The 18790-nt window shown below is 43.5% G+C and overlaps 1 protein-coding gene across 1 annotated transcript; it reads left to right on the top strand.

The window, feature by feature from the left end:
• The first annotated feature begins 567 nt into the window (after positions 1-567).
• On the top strand, positions 568-17024 carry MPHOSPH10 (M-phase phosphoprotein 10). Its single transcript, XM_007456420.1, has 11 exons — positions 568-681; positions 2531-3209; positions 3764-3915; positions 4418-4589; positions 6696-6837; positions 7695-7762; positions 9188-9325; positions 12218-12328; positions 15066-15173; positions 16194-16424; positions 16786-17024. Exons 1-11 carry the CDS (start codon positions 593-595, stop codon positions 16933-16935), a joined length of 2040 nt encoding a protein of 679 aa, XP_007456482.1. The 5' UTR covers positions 568-592; the 3' UTR covers positions 16936-17024.
• Positions 17025-18790: the final 1766 nt, after the last annotated feature.

Raw genomic sequence — 18790 nt, 5'->3', positions numbered from 1 at the left:
GAGCCCGAAGGGGCGGGGCAGACAAGACTAGGGGGCGGGGCGAGATCCTGGGGGCGGGGCAGACGAGGTTAGGGGACGTGACAAGTGGTGCTGCGTTCCCGTGGGTGTTGGGAGCTGGTCCTCTCTTTTACTACACAACGTATTGAAGTCACCGAGTGCATCTAAAGCAGAAACTTAAAAGGAGGACGCGACACCTCCTGTGGGTCCCTCAGAAATACAAAACAAAAAGTTTGGAGAAAGTTCATCGAGCTGCGATGGCGATTTTCGGTTTCCCGCCCCGTCCCCCGCTCCCCCCACCCCGCGCCCTCCTCTGGGATCTTCCCGGACCGGGGCACGAACCCGCGTCCCCTGCACCGGCAGGGGGGGCGCCAACCCCCCCCCCCCCCCCGGGGCCCCCCCCGGCCCCCCCCCCGCCCCCCTTGGTGAAAGTTCTCGGGCTGCCATTGGCTGTGGCTGGGGGTGGATCCGGAACCTGTTCGCAGCGGAACCTTCGGCTAGCGGCTGCAGTTGGGTGGGGCGCGTCTTTGTGGCGTGGTTTCCGGGCGGCTCTTTCCTTTTGCGTGCGGCGCTGTGGTCGGAGCGGCAGTTAGACATGGTCTCGCGGGTGTGGCGTCGGCGGACCCTGGAGCGGTGCCTGAGGGAGGTCGGTAAAGCCACCGACCGCCCAGAATGCTTCCTCACGTAAGTCCTCGGAGCCCGGGCTCTGGTGCAGCTTAGGACTCGCATGGGCGCGGGGTGCGGACCCTCGGCAAGTTCCAGATTAGGGTGAAGGCAAAGGGAAGGGGAGCTCCCTTTTCCTCAGATTTCAGGTAGTTTACGCTCTCCTAGCCTATCACACTTTTTTAGATGGTTAAGAGCTGTGTAGTGTGGATCTCCCAGTCGTGTGCTGTTGAAATCAAACTAACTGGGTTATTACTGTTTCGAGGCCTCAGTTGCCGCACCCCCCCGCCCCGCCAGACGCACCGGGTGGATTGCTCTTTTTTCCATGTGCTCCCAGAGCACCCAGTGCTTACTTACTCATGAGACTTAATTGAAAGTATTAACTTGTCGCTTATCTATCCACCCCACGACTTGAGCTTCTCCAGAGTTAAGGCTGTCTTTCGTCTCCCTTCCCAGCGCGAGCTCGTGGTATTTTGTTCAAAGACTGTGAAAAGATCTAGGAAATTATGGCTCTCAGATTCATATTTGAAACCCGACCTTGAGGCTCACAGCAACTACAGCCGTACACTCTCAGCATCGCAGATTTAGTATATCCAAAATGAACTGTTGGTTCTGTTTGCTCCCTGTCCTCTGCCCTCCCTGAGATCCTTTCCCCATGCTCACCACCTGCCTTCCCTATCACAGTGAGCAGCACCTCTGTCTTTCCAGTCCTTCAGACAGAAACTAAGCTACTTCCTTGATGTCTTCCTTTTTCTCAATTCTACATCCAGTTATTAGCAAATCCTGTCAGTTAGTTCTCCGAACTGTACTATCCTGAATTTGATTATTTCTCACCGTATTCCCAGCTGTAATCCCAGCGCGGTTCTGCATGCTTTGTCCGGCTGCCTGCATCAGCCTCCTGATCACCCTAATTTCATTCCTTTTCCTCGACAGGCCTTCTTTCCAAAGCATACATTTAAATCATTTTTCTGCTCCTCAAACTCAACTAGTGCGTTTCTGTCTTAGGAGATTTGTTCTTGCTGTTTCTTCTGCCTGGAGTACATGTTTCCACAGCTTTGTAAGACTGTCTCCTTATAAATAGGTATCATCTCAGGTGTCACATCCTCAGAGAGGTATTCTCTGACCACTCTTACCAAAGCAAGTGTTGACTATGGGCTGACTGAATGGAGTGGCCTGTAATATAGCAGAGTTGAGAATTTAAGGTTAAGATTCACCCTCTAGGCAAATAGATCTGTCACGGTTTCCCTGTCTAAAATCCAGATAGCAGATTCACAGATACTTGGTTGACACCTTTTATATACTAATGTGGTTCTTTGGCAAGATAATACACTGTTGGGGGCCAGAATCTATACATACTTAAAATTGACATTTCATGTGCAGCAACCTGGATGGACCTAGAGAATATTATGCTTGGTGAAGTCAGTCAGACAGACAGAGGAAGACAAATACTGTGTGTTATCACTTACATGTGGGATCTAAAAAGTAATACAAATGAATGTATATAGCAGGACAGAAACAGACTCACAGATATAGAAAACAAAATGGTAGTTACCAGTTGTGTGGGGGAGCAAGTTAGGGTTGTGGGATTAAGAAATACCAACTACTATGTATAAAATAGATAAGCAACAAGAATATATTGTATAGCAATGGAATTGTCTTGGCCATTATCTTGAAATAACTTTTAATGGAGTATAATCAGTAAAAATACTGAATCACTGAAACTAATATAATATTGTAAATCAGCCATACTTCAGTTTTTTTAAAATCTGATTTTGCCTAATAGTTGGGCTTTTTAAAAAAATTCTGAGTGCTGTGAAATTGTTACCTATAATTGTAAATCTAATTTAACTTCTCCCTGCCCCCTTAATAGCATTCAAGATGAACTGGCATCAAAGTTTACTTCTTTAACAAAAGTACTTTATGACTTTAATAAAATACTAGAGAATGACAGGAAACGTGGAAGTCCTTTACAAAGACTGATGATAAATAATTTTGATGATGAGCAGATTTGGCAACAACTGGAATTGCAGAATGAACCAATTTTACAGTACTTCCAGAATGCAGTTAGTGAAACCATTAAAGATGAAGACATCAGTCTTCTGTCAGAGAATGAGGTGCAGGAGTGTGGAGAGGATGCCTCGGAGATGGAGGCCAGTGGCGAGGAGGACCTAGAACAAGATTTGGAAGAGGAGGAAGAGAAAGTGTCAGACCTGAGTGGTGATGATCCTGAAGAGGATGAGAGAGCTATAAACTCAAGCAAATTGGATCTGAGGAAAAGCCCAGATTTCAGTGATGAGGACTCTGATCTTGACTTTGATATCACCGAATTGGAACAGCAGAGCAAGGTGGAAAACAAAGTGCCTAGGAAACCAACAGAAAAGTCCATAGTAGATGATAAATTCTTCAAACTCTCTGAAATGGAGAGCTTTTTGGAAAACATAGAAAAGGAAGAGGAACAAAAAGATGATGAAGAGGAGGAGGATATTGATTTTTTTGAAGATGTCGATTCCGATGAAGACGGAGGACTGTTTGGAAGTCCGGATCCTAAGGTAAAGTTTTGGGAGAGGACAGAGCATTCTTTCTGCCTCCTCACATTAGATGGGGTTCTGTTTCTCCAGAAGAGATTTAAAATACTTCAAAACTCACCAGGGCATAAGTGAAATATTTAGATCAGTTGAAAAAAAAAAAAGACTGGAAAAATTAAACCAAAGCCATTGTTTCCTTATCACAGAATACTTGTTTTGTAGCTTCAGAACCACAGTCACACATGTTAGAGAGATTCAGAATTTTCCCTCAAACATGGATTTTCATCAAGCACTAGAAATAAGAGTGAAAGGAAGGCATTTGTATACTTTATTTAGGCAGGGATATTTTGGAAATAATTGTAGTTAGAAGATTTAGAGAGAAGAATATCATGCTCTATCTAATCAGTCATAAATCAGTCTATACTGCCATTCAGTTTGTTGTGGTATAATAGTTCTTAGGGTTTATGGTAGTGTTTTTAGTTGCCAATTTCCCCTGTACAGTATGCATACACATTTATGCATGATTTAATGTATTTTTCTGTCCTTGATTTAAGGTCTTAAAAGTATTTATGTTTTAGTCAGGTAAAAGTTCCAGAAACCTGAAATACAAAGATTTCTTTGATCCAGTTGAAAGTGATGAAGACATAGCAAGCGTCCATGATGATGGTGATGAACTTGCTTCAAGTGAAGAGGAAGAAATTGCTGAAGAAGAAGAAAGCTTTTCTGAGATGTGAGTATTTTGAATCCTTTACACTATAAGCTGGAGGTACCCCATCCTATTTGTGTACTTCTGGTTGTCAGCTGTGATTGTCCTAAGAATTGGGATTCTCTAAGATCAGAGAGTAGATTCACTAAGATCAGAGAACCTCAGGATAGCCAGAGGAAAGTCTCCAAATTTGAAGGGACATCAGAGATGATCTAGTGCAGTTAAGCGTCACTGGCACTAGCACGCAAACCCTTCTTACCAGGAGCTCTGATTTGTTTTTTTGTGTCAGTAAAAATACCCTGTTGTTACTTTGGTGAGATAAGTTTGTATTATAGATTGATGAAAAATTTGTTTTCTATATATTGGACACTTGGTTCTGTTTCACCTAAATAATTCCTTCTGTTCGTTCTGAATATTTAATTGCATTAAGTCTACAAAAGAAGAACTTTAATTACTAAGTTTGTTTCTTTTTGTTTTTCTAACAGAAAGTGGTGTGTTTCCTTTCATAAGTGTTTTGGTCTTACAGGGATGAAGATAATGACCTTGAAGAAAGTGGAGACAGTAAGCAACACAAAGAAACCTTGAAAAGAGTGACCTTTGCTTTGCCAGATGATGAGGAAACTGAAGATGCAAATGTCTTAAATGTACAGAAAGACTCTGCTGAAGTCAAATCCTCTTTTGAAATAAGACAGGAAAAGGTAATAATCAGAAATTTTAAGAGACTTTTTCATATGCTTGACATGACTGTGGAAATCACAGAATACTAACTAATCTACCCTGTTTTGTTTTTTGTGGTTTTTTTGGTGGAACACTTAACTGTCCTTAAAAAAAAAAAAAAAAAAAAAAAAAAAAAAAAAAAAAAAAAAAAAAATCGTGCAGCCGCTTTCTGTACCACACTGTATAGAGATAACCATGTGGGAAGCAACTAATTTGCAAATATCAATGCTGCATTTCCCAACCTGTGGCTTTCAACCTGGGGCCCGTCTGTAAAACTTGTTTCTTTTCTTTCTCCATGCTGTCTTTATTATCTAGGGCATGTTTTTCCTAACTAGCTGTCCTGTGAGCCTCTCCTGGTAACTGTTTCACCTGCTCTTAAGGATACTGCCTATCTCAGATGGCTTCTGCAAGTTGCCAGGTAGCCAGAATTTTAACTAATACCATCTCGAACACATCTTCCAAAGTCGATAAAAATTATTTCCTTGTGACCATTTCAGACGAACAAAATGTTATTTGAAAATAATAGGTACAGCCTGGCTCCAAATATTTGGCTTTTATCATTTAACTGTCTTAAAATTAGATCACACAGTTTGAAGTGAGACTAGGCAAATAACCAGAGATACCAAGGATATCAAAATCATTTTAAAAAGAGAATCTGGGGGGACTTCCGTGGTGGTCCAGCAGTTAAGACTCCACAGTTCCACTGCAGGGGTTGCGGGTTTGATCCCTGGCTGGGGAACTAAGATGCCACATGCTGCATCGTGCAGCCAAAAAAAAAAAGAGAATCTTAGTTAAATACATGATTGTCCCAGAAGAAAAAGGCTTAAGAAAAAAAAAATTGAAAGAAAATATGAACTTTGTTCTTGAGTTAGTGTCCTTCCCTCCCCACACCCCTGCAAAAAAAAAAAAGAGAAGCAGGTTTAGTTTTACTGGGGAATTATATCAAGCCATCAAGAAGTAGATAATTTAGTGCTGTTTGATCAGTTCCTACATGTAAGGAGTAAATCTTCCAAACTTTTCTTGTGAAGCTATTGTAACATGAATACCCAAACCTGACAAAGGTAACATTAAAATACACACAGTCTCAGTTATGAATATTGATACAAAATCCAAAATAGCTCAATGAAAGAATAATGCTACCACAACCAAGTGGGCCTCATCCTCTTGATTCAGGATTAGGGAATCTATTAATTTAATACTTGTTATAATAGGTTAAGGAGAAAAACCATATGGTCACCTCCATATATGTCAAAAATGACATTTAATAAAATTCAATATCCATTCCTAATTTTTTTTTTTAACTTCTAGTGAAATACAGACACATCTAGCCAAAAGGTGCCATCATGCTTAATGGTAGAATTCTAGAAACATCTCTTTAAAATCAAGAGTAAGACTGTTCCCATTACCACTATTACTATTTCCACTGTTACTTAAGATTCTTGTAGAAGTGTTATTTAGCCAGGACAGCTACAAAAGAAAATGATAAGAGGTGAGAAAAACTGAAGTGAAAGCATTAATATTTGCAGAGAATACTAGAAAAACCAAGCAGATGAATTGAAAAGCTATTAGGAAAAATAATTCAGTAAGGTAGCTGAAAAGGCTGGCATTTTATACACTGTGAAGTCATTATAGATGCTGCCTTTTTAGAAGTAAGACATAATTTGGATTGTGGGTGTGGAGTCAGGAGGGTCAGGCTCCATCAAATATTGATGTTCTAATAAAAAATTACTTAGTCTTGGAATGCTCTAATAATTAAAATTGATAGTGGCTTGTGAATAAATAGGTCGTTTGACTAGAACAGAGCCCAGAAATATACCCAAATGCTGCTGGGAGAAGTAAGTAAATTATAAACATGGCATTCCAAATCAGTGGGGGAAAGAGGTCATCCACCTCTCCTCATCCCACCTCAGGGGACGGGAATAGGAGGTCACTACTGGCATCATTAAAAGATGGCAAGGACAAAACAGAATTGTGTTCAGGAACAGTACATTTCTTGCTCTCCCACTATTAAAAATATTAGTTGCTTTTACTCAACTATAAGTCTAGTTTTCTTCCCTAAACATGTAGTAACTCTTTTTGTCTCTTAGATGAATGAAAAAATTGCATCTTTGGAAAAACAGTTGTTGGAAAAGAAACCTTGGCAACTTCAAGGGGAAGTGACAGCACAGAAGCGGCCCGAGAACAGCCTCCTAGAAGAGACCCTACACTTTGACCACGCCATCCGTATGGGTGCGTGTGGCCACTGGGCTCCTGCAACTGTTCGTGTCTGTGCCTTTTCTGTGGTTCTCATAGATTTGGAGTAATATTTCTTTTCCCCAAACTTTTTATTTTAAAAACTTGTAAACATATAGAAAAGTTGAAAAAATAGTACAGTGGACATATGTATGCCATTCAGCTGGATTCAACAGTTGTTAAGTTTTGGCCATATTTGGCTTTCTCCCCGCATTTATGTGTGTGACTGTGTGTGCACTTTTTTTCCCAAGGCATTTGAAAATAAGTAGCCAATATCATGACACTTTAGTCCTGAGTACTTCTGTTTTTTTCTAAGGACTAAGACATTCCTCTGTACAACCACAATACCATTAATCCACCCAAGAATTACTAATATACTAGTGATGCCTAATATATAGCCCATAATCAGTCCTGCTAGTGATTTTCTTACAGTGCCTGCTGTCATTGTCCAGTGATTAAACTGTGATTCCAGCTAGAACCCTGATTATCTCATTGAATTCTTTCTTATACCCGTTAAGTCAAAATGAATTTCTATTTTATTTAGTGCTAGAGAATGTAAAAGAGGGGGCAAGTCCCCAGGTGCATGGGTTAAAAGTGTTAGCATTTGCTACCGTACGTATTTTCTAGTTCTTTGGTTCCCGAATTGCAGGGAGCATCAGAAAGGCTAGTTAAAACACACAGAGGTATCCCTTTTTCTTCCTCACTTTCTGATTTAGGAGGTGGGGGGTGGGCCCAAGAATTCGCATTTCTAACACGTTCCCAGATGGGGGTGATGCTTCCGTTCAAGGACCACCCTTTTCGAACCACTGCTTAGTTTCTATATACCTAATGAGTACATGTCCTGTTTCCTTTAGCACCTGTGATCACAGAGGAAACCACTGTTCAACTAGAAGATATCATTAAGCAGAGGATAAAAGATCAGGTCAGTAAGAATGAAATTTAACTTAATTCAAAATTCACTGAAATGTTTAGAAATATGTAAGAATATTTTGGGAGTAGGAATAACACTTTATTTTCATAGAATATTTGTTCTATCAGTTCTTCATTTAAAAGCCCTAAGTCTACACCAGAAGTGTCCTTGGCGTTTGTCGTGTGAGGCACTGCTGTCACACAACAAAGACGGGTGTCGTGCCTGAGGAGAATGGGGTGACCAAAGAGTTTTTGTTTAAAACTTGATCTTATTTTGTAAGCATAGAGTAAAACTTGGGTATGTGACACGTGCACCAAGAGATGCCTTTTTTTTTTTTAATATTTATTTATTTATTTGGCTGCATTGGGTCTTAGTTGTGGCATGCAGGATCTAGTTCCCTAAACAGGGATCGAACCCGGGCCCCCTGCATTGGGAGCGAGGAGTCTTAACCACTGGACCACGAGGGAAGTCCTGAGATGGCTTTATAACATGTGTTTGTTTGTTTAAAATAGGAAGGGTTTGAAGGATGGGTACTATATGCAGAAAATCTTTAAATTTGAAATGAAGCAAACTCTTGTCTTGACTGTTGAGCAAACCACAATGAGGAATTGTGGAGTTCAAGTTGGTAACCAGGAGAGAGACGTATTTAAAACAAAAAAGGGTACTTGAGTGATGCCCTTTCTGCATAATACTTACTGTGACTTGAGTAGTCATTTCAAATGGTGAAAATAACTTCCTTTTTGCTGCAGTTTGCTTTTGCTTACTCTGGAAAGATAATATTCCAGCGGAGGATTCTTTTTATTTTTTTTAATTTATTTATTTATTTTTGGCTGCATTGGGTCTTTGTTGCAGCGCACGGGCTTCTCACTGCAGTGGCTTCTCTTGTTGTGGAGCATGGGCTCTAGGCGTGCAGGCTTCAAGTACTTGTGGCGCACGGGCTTAGTTGCTCTGTGGCATGTGGGTTCTTCCCAGACCAGGGCTCGAACCCATGTCCCCTGCATTGGCAGGTGGATTCTTTTTTTTTAATTTATTTTATTTTATTATTTATTTATTTATTTTTGGCTGTGTTGGGTCTTTGTTGCTGCACGCGGGTTTTCTCTAGTTGCGGCGAGCTGGGGCTACTCTTCATTGCGGTGGCTTCTCTTGTGGAGCACAGGCTCTAAGCCCGCGGGCTTCAGTAGTTTGGGCGCTTGGGCTCAGTAGTTGTGGCTTGCGGGCTCTAGAGTGTGGGCTCAGTAGTTGTGGCACACGGGCTTAGTTGATCCGCAGCATGTGGGATCTTCCCTGACCAGGGGTCGAACCTGTGTCCTGGCAGGTGGATTCTTAACCACTGCACCTCCAGGGAAGTCCCTCCAGAGGAAGATTCTTAAGGGAGCCTAGAAAGAAGTTACAGATTTTATCTGTCAATTTGTGTTCTGTGTGTCTTTCATATTTTAGGCTTGGGATGATGTCGTACGTAAAGAAAAACCTAAAGAGGATGCATATGAGTATAAAAAGCGTTTAACACTGGACCATGAGAAGAGTAAGTTGAGCCTTGCCGAAATTTATGAACAGGAGTACATCAAACTCAACCAGGTAAGGACACTGCTAAGGCAAAGCCGTTGTCATTCAGGGAGGAGAGGTGGAGAACCACCTCTGCAGGTTCTACCTGCTCGTCAAAATATGTGAAATACCGAAGTCTTGAACTTTGGGGTCACCTTGTTTAGTGTGAGACAGAGCATGCTAGGAATAGAGGGGCTCCAGTGTTCCCACTGAGTGTCAGGGGCAGAGGGGATTTGTTTTGCAGTTACCCATTGGTCACCGGATACTTTCACAGCTAATTATTAACTTTCCAGCAATTGTGCTATAATTTAAAAACCATTTCTCATTTGTACTTTAGAAGTTGTTGGTAAGTTTTATAAGATTATTTGTGAATTCCTTCATGTATTTAGGTCTGGTGAGTTTTTGTTTCTTTTAGAGTGCTAAAAAAATACTTTTAGTTAAATAGGACAAAGTCATATTTCCAAAAATGTTGCATTCCCAATATAACAAATTGAATTATTCCTTCACATTTGATTTGCTGGGAATGTGGTCAGTATGTGCCTGGGGATGAGGTGGCATTTTTATCCTGCAAGAGTATTTAAGATTCCATCCAGATTTTGTTAATTAATGCCACTTAGGCAGCAACAGCAGATAGGGCCCTAATGCCACTGTGAAGCTGAAGAACTGGAAGGATTTGAATTAAAATTTTTCCCGGCTGCCTTGCCAGCCAAGGTGGTAGTTGAAGGGAGATGTGTACAACCTCAGTCAATGCTTAGTGAAAATCCAGCTACTGTGAGGAGATTCAGTAAATACAGAAAGTATTTGGTAACCATGAGAGGTAGAAATGAAATGATGTAGCTCGTATCAGGTCTTTAAGTGATAGTTTTATTTCTGTCTTGGACATCAGCAGCCAGTTCACAAGTTTTTGAGTGTGGACTCAATTTAGGCTTATCCTAGACTCATTCATTCCATTAAGAGTTAGCCTGGCAAGGATGATCTGAATTTCCTGAAGTTTGGCAGCTGCCCTGGAGGGAATAAGCAGAGTGCTGATAAACAGCATGTGAATGAACCTTAACCCTTAGATCTGTGTGTGTCAGGAAGATGCTGGATGTCAGATGCATTGTTTCACAGATATAATCTGGGATGAGGGCAAAGGATGTGGTTAGGATTTTAAAACGTGTTAAGTTTAAGGAGTAAAAAGCAGTAGTATATGCTTGGACATGGCTGGAAGGGGGCACTGACAGACACTGGACACACAGACCTGGGTGTGTCTCTGGCATTAGGGTAACTGGGGTAAAGAGCCAGTTGCTTCCCAGTGGTGAGTGGTAGTGGTGGTAGTGGTTTTTCATGGGTTCATCAATAAGTAACCAAACAAAAACTTTTGGCCTCTTAGAATAGCATTTTGGGCATGGGGAAAGAGAAGTGTGAAATTTACCTTTTCTTAGTGGAATGAAAACTGCTGTCAATTTTTTCCAATGTGATCTAACCAGAAAAATCTTTAACAAATTACATATACATTTGTCCCTGCAATCCAAATGAATATTTGGATAATTTTACAAAATCTTCATTAACTCCTTATTTTTGTTTTTTTGCTTTGTTTCTTGTTTTTAATAGAGTTGAGATTCACATAACAAATTAACCTTTTTTTTTTTTTTTTTTTTTTGTGGTATGTGGGCCTCTCACTGTTGTGGCCTCTCCCGTTGTGGAGCACAGGCTCCGGATGCACAGGCTCAGCGGCCATGGCTCACGGGCCCACAACCACTGCGCCACCAGGGAAGCCCCCCAAATTAACCATTTTAAAGAGAGCAGTTCAGGGGCATTCATGGTGTCGTGCAACCACTACCTGTATCTAATTCAAAAATATTTTCGTCGTTGGGCTTCCCTGGTGGCACAGTGGTTGAGAGTCTGCCTGCCGATGCAGGGGACATGGGTTCGTGCCCCGGTCCGGGAAGATCCCACGTGCCGCGGAGCGGCTGGGTCCGTGAGCCATGGCCGCTGAGCCTGCGCGTCTGGAGCCTGTGCTCCGCAACGGGAGAGGCCACAACAGTGAGAGGCCCGCATACCGAAAAATATATATATATTTTTTCGTCACCCCAAAATGAAACCCCACACCCACTAAGCAGTTACTCCCAGTTACTCAGTCACCCCTCCCCTGACAGCCACCAATCTGCATTCAGTCTCTGTGGATTTACTTACTCTAGATATTTCATGTAAATGGAGTCATACAACCTGTGACCTTTTGTGTCTGATGCCTTTTATTTAGCTTAATGTTTCAGGATTGTGATGTGTCCGTAATTTATCCCCTTTTTTATAGCTGAATAGTATTCTGTTGTGTGTGTACCATGATTTACTGATCCAGTCACCGGTTGATGAGCATTTGGGCTGTTTCTGCCTTTCGTGAATAATGCAGCCATGAACATGTGTGTCCATGTACTTGTTTGAGTACCTGCTTTAATTCCCTTGGGCATGTACCTAAAAGTGGAATTGCTATTCCTATGGTGATTCTCTGTTTAACTTTTGGAGGCACTGCCAGACTCGTTTCCACTGTGCCTGCACCATTTTACGTTCCCACCAACACTGCCTAAGGGTTCCGGTCCTTCCACAACCTGGCCAATACTTGTTATTTTCTGTTTTGTTTCTTTTTAAATAGCCATCCTAGTGGGAGTAGTTTAGTTACTGACAGAAGTAAACATCAAGGGAACTAAATTGTACATTCTAAATGTTAGTGGTATAGTTGCAACAGCTTCTCAAGTGCACATCATGTTTCTTCTTGGGTGGGTGCTAGCGCCGCCCTGGTATTGGTGACTTTGATCTTGCCTTGGAATGTTTCTTTGGACCTGGAGCCTGGCGATGAGAAACTGGTGATACCCTTATCGGCCTTGAGTGTTTTGTCCTGTGATGCCTGTGACGCTGCTTAGTCTGATAATGTTGAACTTACTTCCTAAGCAAAAAACAGCAGAGGAAGAAAATCCAGAGCACGTAGAAATTCAGAAGATGATGGATTCCCTCTTTTTAAAATTGGATGCCCTCTCAAACTTCCATTTCATCCCTAAGCCGGTAAGTGTGTTTACATCTCAGTGAACAGACAGAGCAGGTGTGATTGTAATTCCTCTTTGAGCTTTTGTGAGACTTGTGCTTTATTTGGTTTCAGGATACAAACCTGCGGGAATTCCCCATAAATTATAGGCAGGGCCTCCCGTGAGGAAGGCTCATGTCTGGTCCCATGACAGTTCTGGCTCTGCCCTGCTGGTCTCTGCCAGACCCTTGGCCTTAGCCACGGGGTCTCCTCAGTTCCCACCCTTCTTCCTTGTCTGGTCTCTGGTTGCTTGTGTGATGGTCTTGGGAGCGTGTGTGGTGTCTGTACCTGGCGTTTATTGAGCACCTGCCACCTGTCAGATTTAGGTCCGTCACGTCCACTAACTCTTAACCCACAGAACCTGAGGCAGTTACTACTCCTTCCACTTTGCAGATGAGGACAGCAAGGCTTTGGGGCAGGAGGTGAGCCCTAACTCCTGGGCCCTTGCTCTTCCCACTGTGTGCTGTTCCCCCTCTGCCTCTGCGACTCCTGCCCAGACAGCTCAGTGCCCATCTGCTCCACAGCTCCCTCCTGCTCACCAACTTCTGTGAGCCTGCAAAACATGCTGCACCAGCCTTCTGGTACTTGCTCGCCTGGTGCCCCCTGGGGTCACCTGTGTCGTCTGGAAGTGGGATGTCGAGCATCAAGGGCTAGTCCAGAGTCAGAGACCCGAGTCTGTCTGCCCCTCAGTGGCTTCGTGATGTAGGCAAATTGCCTAACGTTCTGTCTGTACAGAGGAGGTGGTAACCTCTGAGGTCCTTTCCGATCCTTTGACGGTCAGGTAACTTTTCCTGTGTGAGTATTTGGTCATCACCTGCTTCTTTGTTTTTGTTTAATCTTGGTGTCCTTTCCATCATGGTACGTTTTTGGTGGTGGGGCCCATCTTGAGAGTCTCAGGGTGCTCGGTCTGACCGTGTATGGTGAGCAGGTGAAGAGAGGAGAGGGATGTCTCCACCTTCTCGGCCAGCACGTCCTGCTGTGGAAAGGTCTTACTCATGTGGAGAATGCGATCCCTTCCCTGCTTACAAGGCCCCGCGGGACGTGACTCCTTCCCATCCCTCTGGTCCCCATGGTTTGCTCCCTGGCCACCCTGGTCTCCTTCCTTCCGTCCGGGCTCTTCCATCTGTAGGGTCTCAGGTTTGACACCTCCTCTTCCCGCATGTCTCTGCCCTTCTCCCTCATAGCCCTGTGGCACAGGTGCGCTCATTGGTGGATGGTTCATTGCTCACTACTCGTCTTCAAGCCCCACAGTTGTGTGGGTTTCCCCCCCCACCCCGGTATGCGGGCCTCTCACTGTTGTGGCCTCTCCCGTTGCGGAGCACAGCCTCCAGACGCGCAGGCTCAGCGGCCATGGCTCACGGGCCCAGCCGCTCCGCGGCATGTGGGATCTTCCCGGACCGGGGCACAAACCCGTGTCCCCTGCATCAGCAGGCGGACTCTCAACCGCTGCACCACCAGGGAAGCCCACAGTTGTGTGTTTTTTTTGCGTCTGTGTTCGTCACACCAGCCTGGAGCCAGCTATGGGGAAGTCCTCAGACATCCCTTGGAATCTTGGGCCACAGTATAAAAGCCTTTCTTATTTTTTTCCTTGTCAGAAATGTCATTTCTGGTCTAGCTTCCTCTTGATATTGCTTTTTTCATATTCAGGTTGGTATTTCACAAGTCATCTCCATGACTGTTAACCAGTCATCAGTTTCTGTTATTTTTTGGGTTGTCTCCATTTTCTCCATATTTCTCTTTAAATTGTAGAATGGAACACAGTGCTCCTAATAAATAAATGAACAGTGGCCCAGGGGAAGAGATGATTTCTTTCACACTCTGGCATTCCTCTCTTATTTAGAGTCCAGGACCCTGTTGTCTTCAGGGCTTGTTTTTGTTCCTTATGAAGGATCCTGGGGTGCATATCTGCCTAGTTAACTGGAACATGGGCAGGACTGTGATAGGAAATGAGCTTGTGAGGTGGACAGCGCTGTGCTTTGGGACAGAGCCCTGTCTTCTGGGGCTCAGTCTCGTGTTCGCTCAGGACACCTACTGTTTCCCACTTCATCCTTTACTCCACTGCGGACCCCGTTGTCCCTGCGTCAAGATGGGCAGGACTAGTGTACAGAGCAGTAGTGTAAGTCTTCCATGACCATTGCCCTTTTACTACCGTGAGTGGGATGCAACCATTGTAATTTCTGAATCCCTTGGGCAGTTCTTTCAAGAATAAAAAAAAAACTAAGCGACAAACAAATGGCCCTTCAGTTAGTGTTGCATTCTTTCCTCCTGTTTTTATAATTTGTAGGTTGTGTTTATTTCAGTAGTGTCTTCATTTTCCAAAACAACTTAGTATCATTTCATATTTCTCTTTATAACATCTGTTTTTAGTTGCTGGAACATGTTGTTCCAATAAGCACCTTTCCTTGCAGTGTTTTCCATGTATTTCTTACAGTGAGCTTTTTTCCTATACCCAAAGGCAAGATAACACTTACAGACACCAATAGATTCTGTTAAACGGTGGATAGGATTGTTTGAGACTATACACCTACATGGCAGGTGGAAATAATTTACTAACAGATGAAAGAACATGTGTTTGAATATGGCAGACATGTCCTGCAAAAGTATAGAAATAATCTCCATGAAGTATTATATGTATTATACTTTAGTAGGTTCGCAATTTAAATATTTTATGTGAGGACCACTTCTGACTTCCTGTTAAGTGTGTTGTCTCTTTTCTAGCCTGTTCCAGAGATTAAAGTTGTGTCGAATCTGCCAGCCGTCACCATGGAGGAGGTCGCCCCAGTGAGTGTCAGCGATGCAGCCCTCCTGGCCCCAGAGGAAGTCAAGGTGAGAAGCCAGTGTTGAAGCTTTAAATATCTGTTTATAAGTTTGTCGTTTATAGTCAGATCTCCATTTAAGCTCGTTTTCCTTGAGCTTGTAGTCTTTATTCTAGCATATCTCAGCAGTTTCCAAGTATAATCAAATTAATAATGTAGAATATTCAAATACGAGTCTTCTGTAATCAGGTATTATTATGAGATACAGATTGAGAAATATTATAAAAGCTAATTGTAAATACCCAACATCAGTATCTTGTTATAATTCAGTTTGACTATTAGAAGTTTGAGGTTAATTAGATGTTAGCTTAGGTGTTAGGTTTAAAACAAACTGCATATATTTAGCAATCCTTTGATATTAATCAGCATTTCCCCCTTTGTGTTGTATCCATGTAATGCTTATCAGTAATAGCATTTGGATCTTGGGAGGAGTTGGACATACCACATGCAGGCTGTCCCTGCCTTGTGAGCATGGGAGCTCTCACCTTGCACAGTAATGGTGGCTTCTGCTGGGGCCTCGGCGTCCTGGCGCCTGGCAGCACGGCCCTCCTTTTTTGTGCTCATTTGCTTTGCTCCACCCACACTCACCCCTTCAGAGCTCTGCCACCTCTGCTAGGCTGGGCTGGCAGCAGAAAAGAAAAGGGAGGAAATGGACCCTCACCAGCTAGGTTTCCTGCCGTCAGCCCCCCATGGCTGCCAGCAGCTCAGAGCTGGGCTGCTGCGGGCAGGTCACTGCAGCCCCGGCTGGGGTCTCCGTGCTTCTCCAGGAGGAACAGCCTGACACCCCTGCTCTCCAGGCTGCCTTTGTGAAGGAGTGTTGGGACTGAACTGTCGCCATCAGAGAACGCATCCTGGGTATTAGCGAACTGAGTGACCAGAGCCCTTCAGAGTGTAGGCGGGGATGCTCTGCTTCTCACACTTGGCTGTCGGTGTACAGCCCATCAGCCACATTCCATGGAGTTGCTTCTCTTCTAATTTCCTGAGTTGTTAGTTTAGATTAATGAGTGTGTTTGTGGTTGTTTTTCAATAGGAGAAAAATAAAGCTGGAGATACAAAAACAGCTGCCGAGAAAACAGCTACGGACAAGAAACGAGAAAGGAGGAAAAAGAAATATCAAAAGCATTTGAAAATAAAGGAGAAAGAAAAGCGGAGAAGACTTCTTGAAAAGAGCAACCCAGACCGAGCAGGGAAATACACCAAAGCAGTAGCTTCCAAGAAGTTAAAACAGCTAACCAAGACAGGCAAAGCTTCACTGTTAAAGGTGAGGATGGGGCAGGAAAGCTGCTGGAGGGGGAAGGGGGAGCGGATGGCAAGCTTTAGGTGATCTGGGTGGCGGAGTAACTGAGCCAGCCACTGCTGCCCACCTGCGGAGGGGAGGGGACGGGAGAGGCCGTGGGGACTGGCCGGGTTTCTAATGCAGTGTCCTCATGGTCACCTGACATTGTGAGACCATTGTTGCAGGGTAAAATGTATATAATATCTCTGCACTAACTGATGTAAGTTTTCATAATCTTGTCTAGTTCTTTTTCATATTTATACTTTGATGCCCTGTTCTAATCATTTGGTTTTTTTCATCTTTAAGCACATCTTACAACATGAACTTGTATTATTTTTAATTGCAGGATGAAGGTAAAGACAAAGCCTTAAAATCATCACAAGCATTCTTTTCTAAATTACAAGATCAAGTAAAAATGCAAATAAATGATGCAAAGAGAACAGAGAAGAAAAAGGAGAAAAAACAGTATATTTCTGTTCATAAATTAAAGCTGTAATAGATTTTGCATATAATGTAATTAGTAACATGTAAGCTTATATTCTGTCATTGTTCTGTTTTGTAATAAAATTTTTGAGAATTTTTCTTTGCATGGATGGCAGATGTTTGAGAAGAGCAAGCCTTCATCTGGGTTTGTGGCGGGACCACTCTTCCCAGACCCTCCCCACAGTGTGCCCACCCCAGGCCCAGCTGGTGAGGGGGTGGGCCTGCATGCTGGGATCCCCATCACAGCCAGCTGTCCACAGCAGAGGTCCTCACGTGTCTTCAAGAGGCCTTGATTTTCTTCTCCCACTGCCCTGTCATCCTTTCACAGAACAGTGGGATTTCCATGCGTGTGCCTTACATTCTTCCCCTTAGGAAGTGATCTCATGTCATGTGAGCAGAGGCTCGCGGAGGCCGGGGAGTCTTGTCCCCGTCAGATGCAGTAGGATGGGGGTGATTCGGCCGTGAGAGGAGGTGAGCTTGCTGGGAGGACAGATTGGCGGTCCTCGGAGCCTTCCACGACCACCGGGTGCTCCCTGTCTCAACCTCCCACCCAGGGAAGACCACCTTTTGTCTGATAGGGTCTCACATTATGCTTTTTTAAAAAATTTATTTTATTATTTTATTTTATTTATTTATTGTTTGTGGCTGCATTGGGTCTTTGTTGCTGCCCACAGGCTTTTTCTCTGGTTGTGGCGAGCAGGGGCTACTCTTTGTTGCAGTGCACAGGCTTCTCATTGTGGCTTCTCTTGTTGTGGAGCATGGGCTCTAGGTGTGCAGGCTTCAGTAGTTGTGGCATGTGGGCTCAGTAGTTGTGGCTCACGGGCTCAGTAGTTGTGGCTCATGGGCTCTAGAGCGCAGGCTCAGTAGTTGTGGCACACGGGCTTAGTTGCTCCGCGGCATGTGGGATCTTCCCGAACCAGGGATCGAACCCGTGTCCCCTGCACTGGCAGGCGGGTTCTCAACCACTGCACCACCAGGGAACCCCTCACATGATGCTTTTGGTAGAAATGCCTTAAGCCTTATGTGGGTAGAGGATGAGAACAAAGCTGAAGCTGAAGCAATAGGGAAGGGACAGTCACAGTCGTCAGGAGCCTGGAGTTTGTGGTCTGCGGTCCTGCTGACAAAGAAGCTGGCCCCTCAGGGTGCCCCAGTCAGTACTGAACTGTCATTTGTTTCAGGTCTTATTCAGGACACAGTTCTCTCCCCTCCTGTGCCTTTGTCTTCGAAACAAAACAGTTGAGTAACCACCTGGTCTCCCTCTAGCCTTAGTGAAAGTGTCAGGATTTTTAGTGGTGATTGGAGTGGCCCTAGGAGTTGCTATTTTCTTCCTAAAAAACAGTTTGGGGACTTCCCTGGTGGTCCAGTGGCTAAGACTCCGCGCTCCCTACAGGGGACCCAGGTTTGATCCCCATCAGGGAACTAGATCCCACATGCAGCAGCCAAAGATCCCGCGTGCCACAACTAAGACCTGACGCAGCCATATAAATAAATAAATATTTAAACAAAACAAAACAACAGTTTTCCAGTTCCCACTCATGGCTAGCTTAGTTGTCTTTCCCTTGATTATTATTTTTTTAACTTATTGGAATATAATTGATTTACAGTGTTGTGTTAGTTTCAGATGTACAGCAAAGTGATTCAGTTACATATATGTGTATATATATATTCTTTTTTTACATTCTCTTCCATTATAGGTTATTACAAAATACTGAGTAGAGTTCCCTGTGCTATAGAGTAGGTCCTTGTTAGTTATCTATTTTATATATAGTAGTGTGTATATTTTAATCCCGAACTCGTAATGATTATTTGTTTCATAATAATTTGTCAGGGTCAGCATGTTTGATCCTGGAGCAATGATTCATTTTTAT

The sequence above is a fragment of the Lipotes vexillifer genome, unplaced genomic scaffold, assembly GCF_000442215.2.
Source record: "Lipotes vexillifer unplaced genomic scaffold, Lipotes_vexillifer_v1.1 scaffold1467, whole genome shotgun sequence".
Taxonomy (NCBI): domain Eukaryota; kingdom Metazoa; phylum Chordata; class Mammalia; order Artiodactyla; family Lipotidae; genus Lipotes; species Lipotes vexillifer.
Note: the sequence above shows the minus strand (reverse complement) of the source record. Positions and strands in the feature narration are given on the sequence as shown.

Bases quoted from the DNA above. Each gene is read 5' to 3' on its own strand.
- MPHOSPH10 (XM_007456420.1), top strand. From the start codon at position 593: ATGGTCTCGCGGGTGTGGCGTCGGCGGACCCTGGAGCGGTGCCTGAGG. The intron at 6,838-7,694 runs GTGCGTGTGGCC...TGTTTCCTTTAG, and splicing joins TGACCACGCCATCCGTATGG to CACCTGTGATCACAGAGGAA. The intron at 9,326-12,217 runs GTAAGGACACTG...TTACTTCCTAAG, and splicing joins AGTACATCAAACTCAACCAG to CAAAAAACAGCAGAGGAAGA.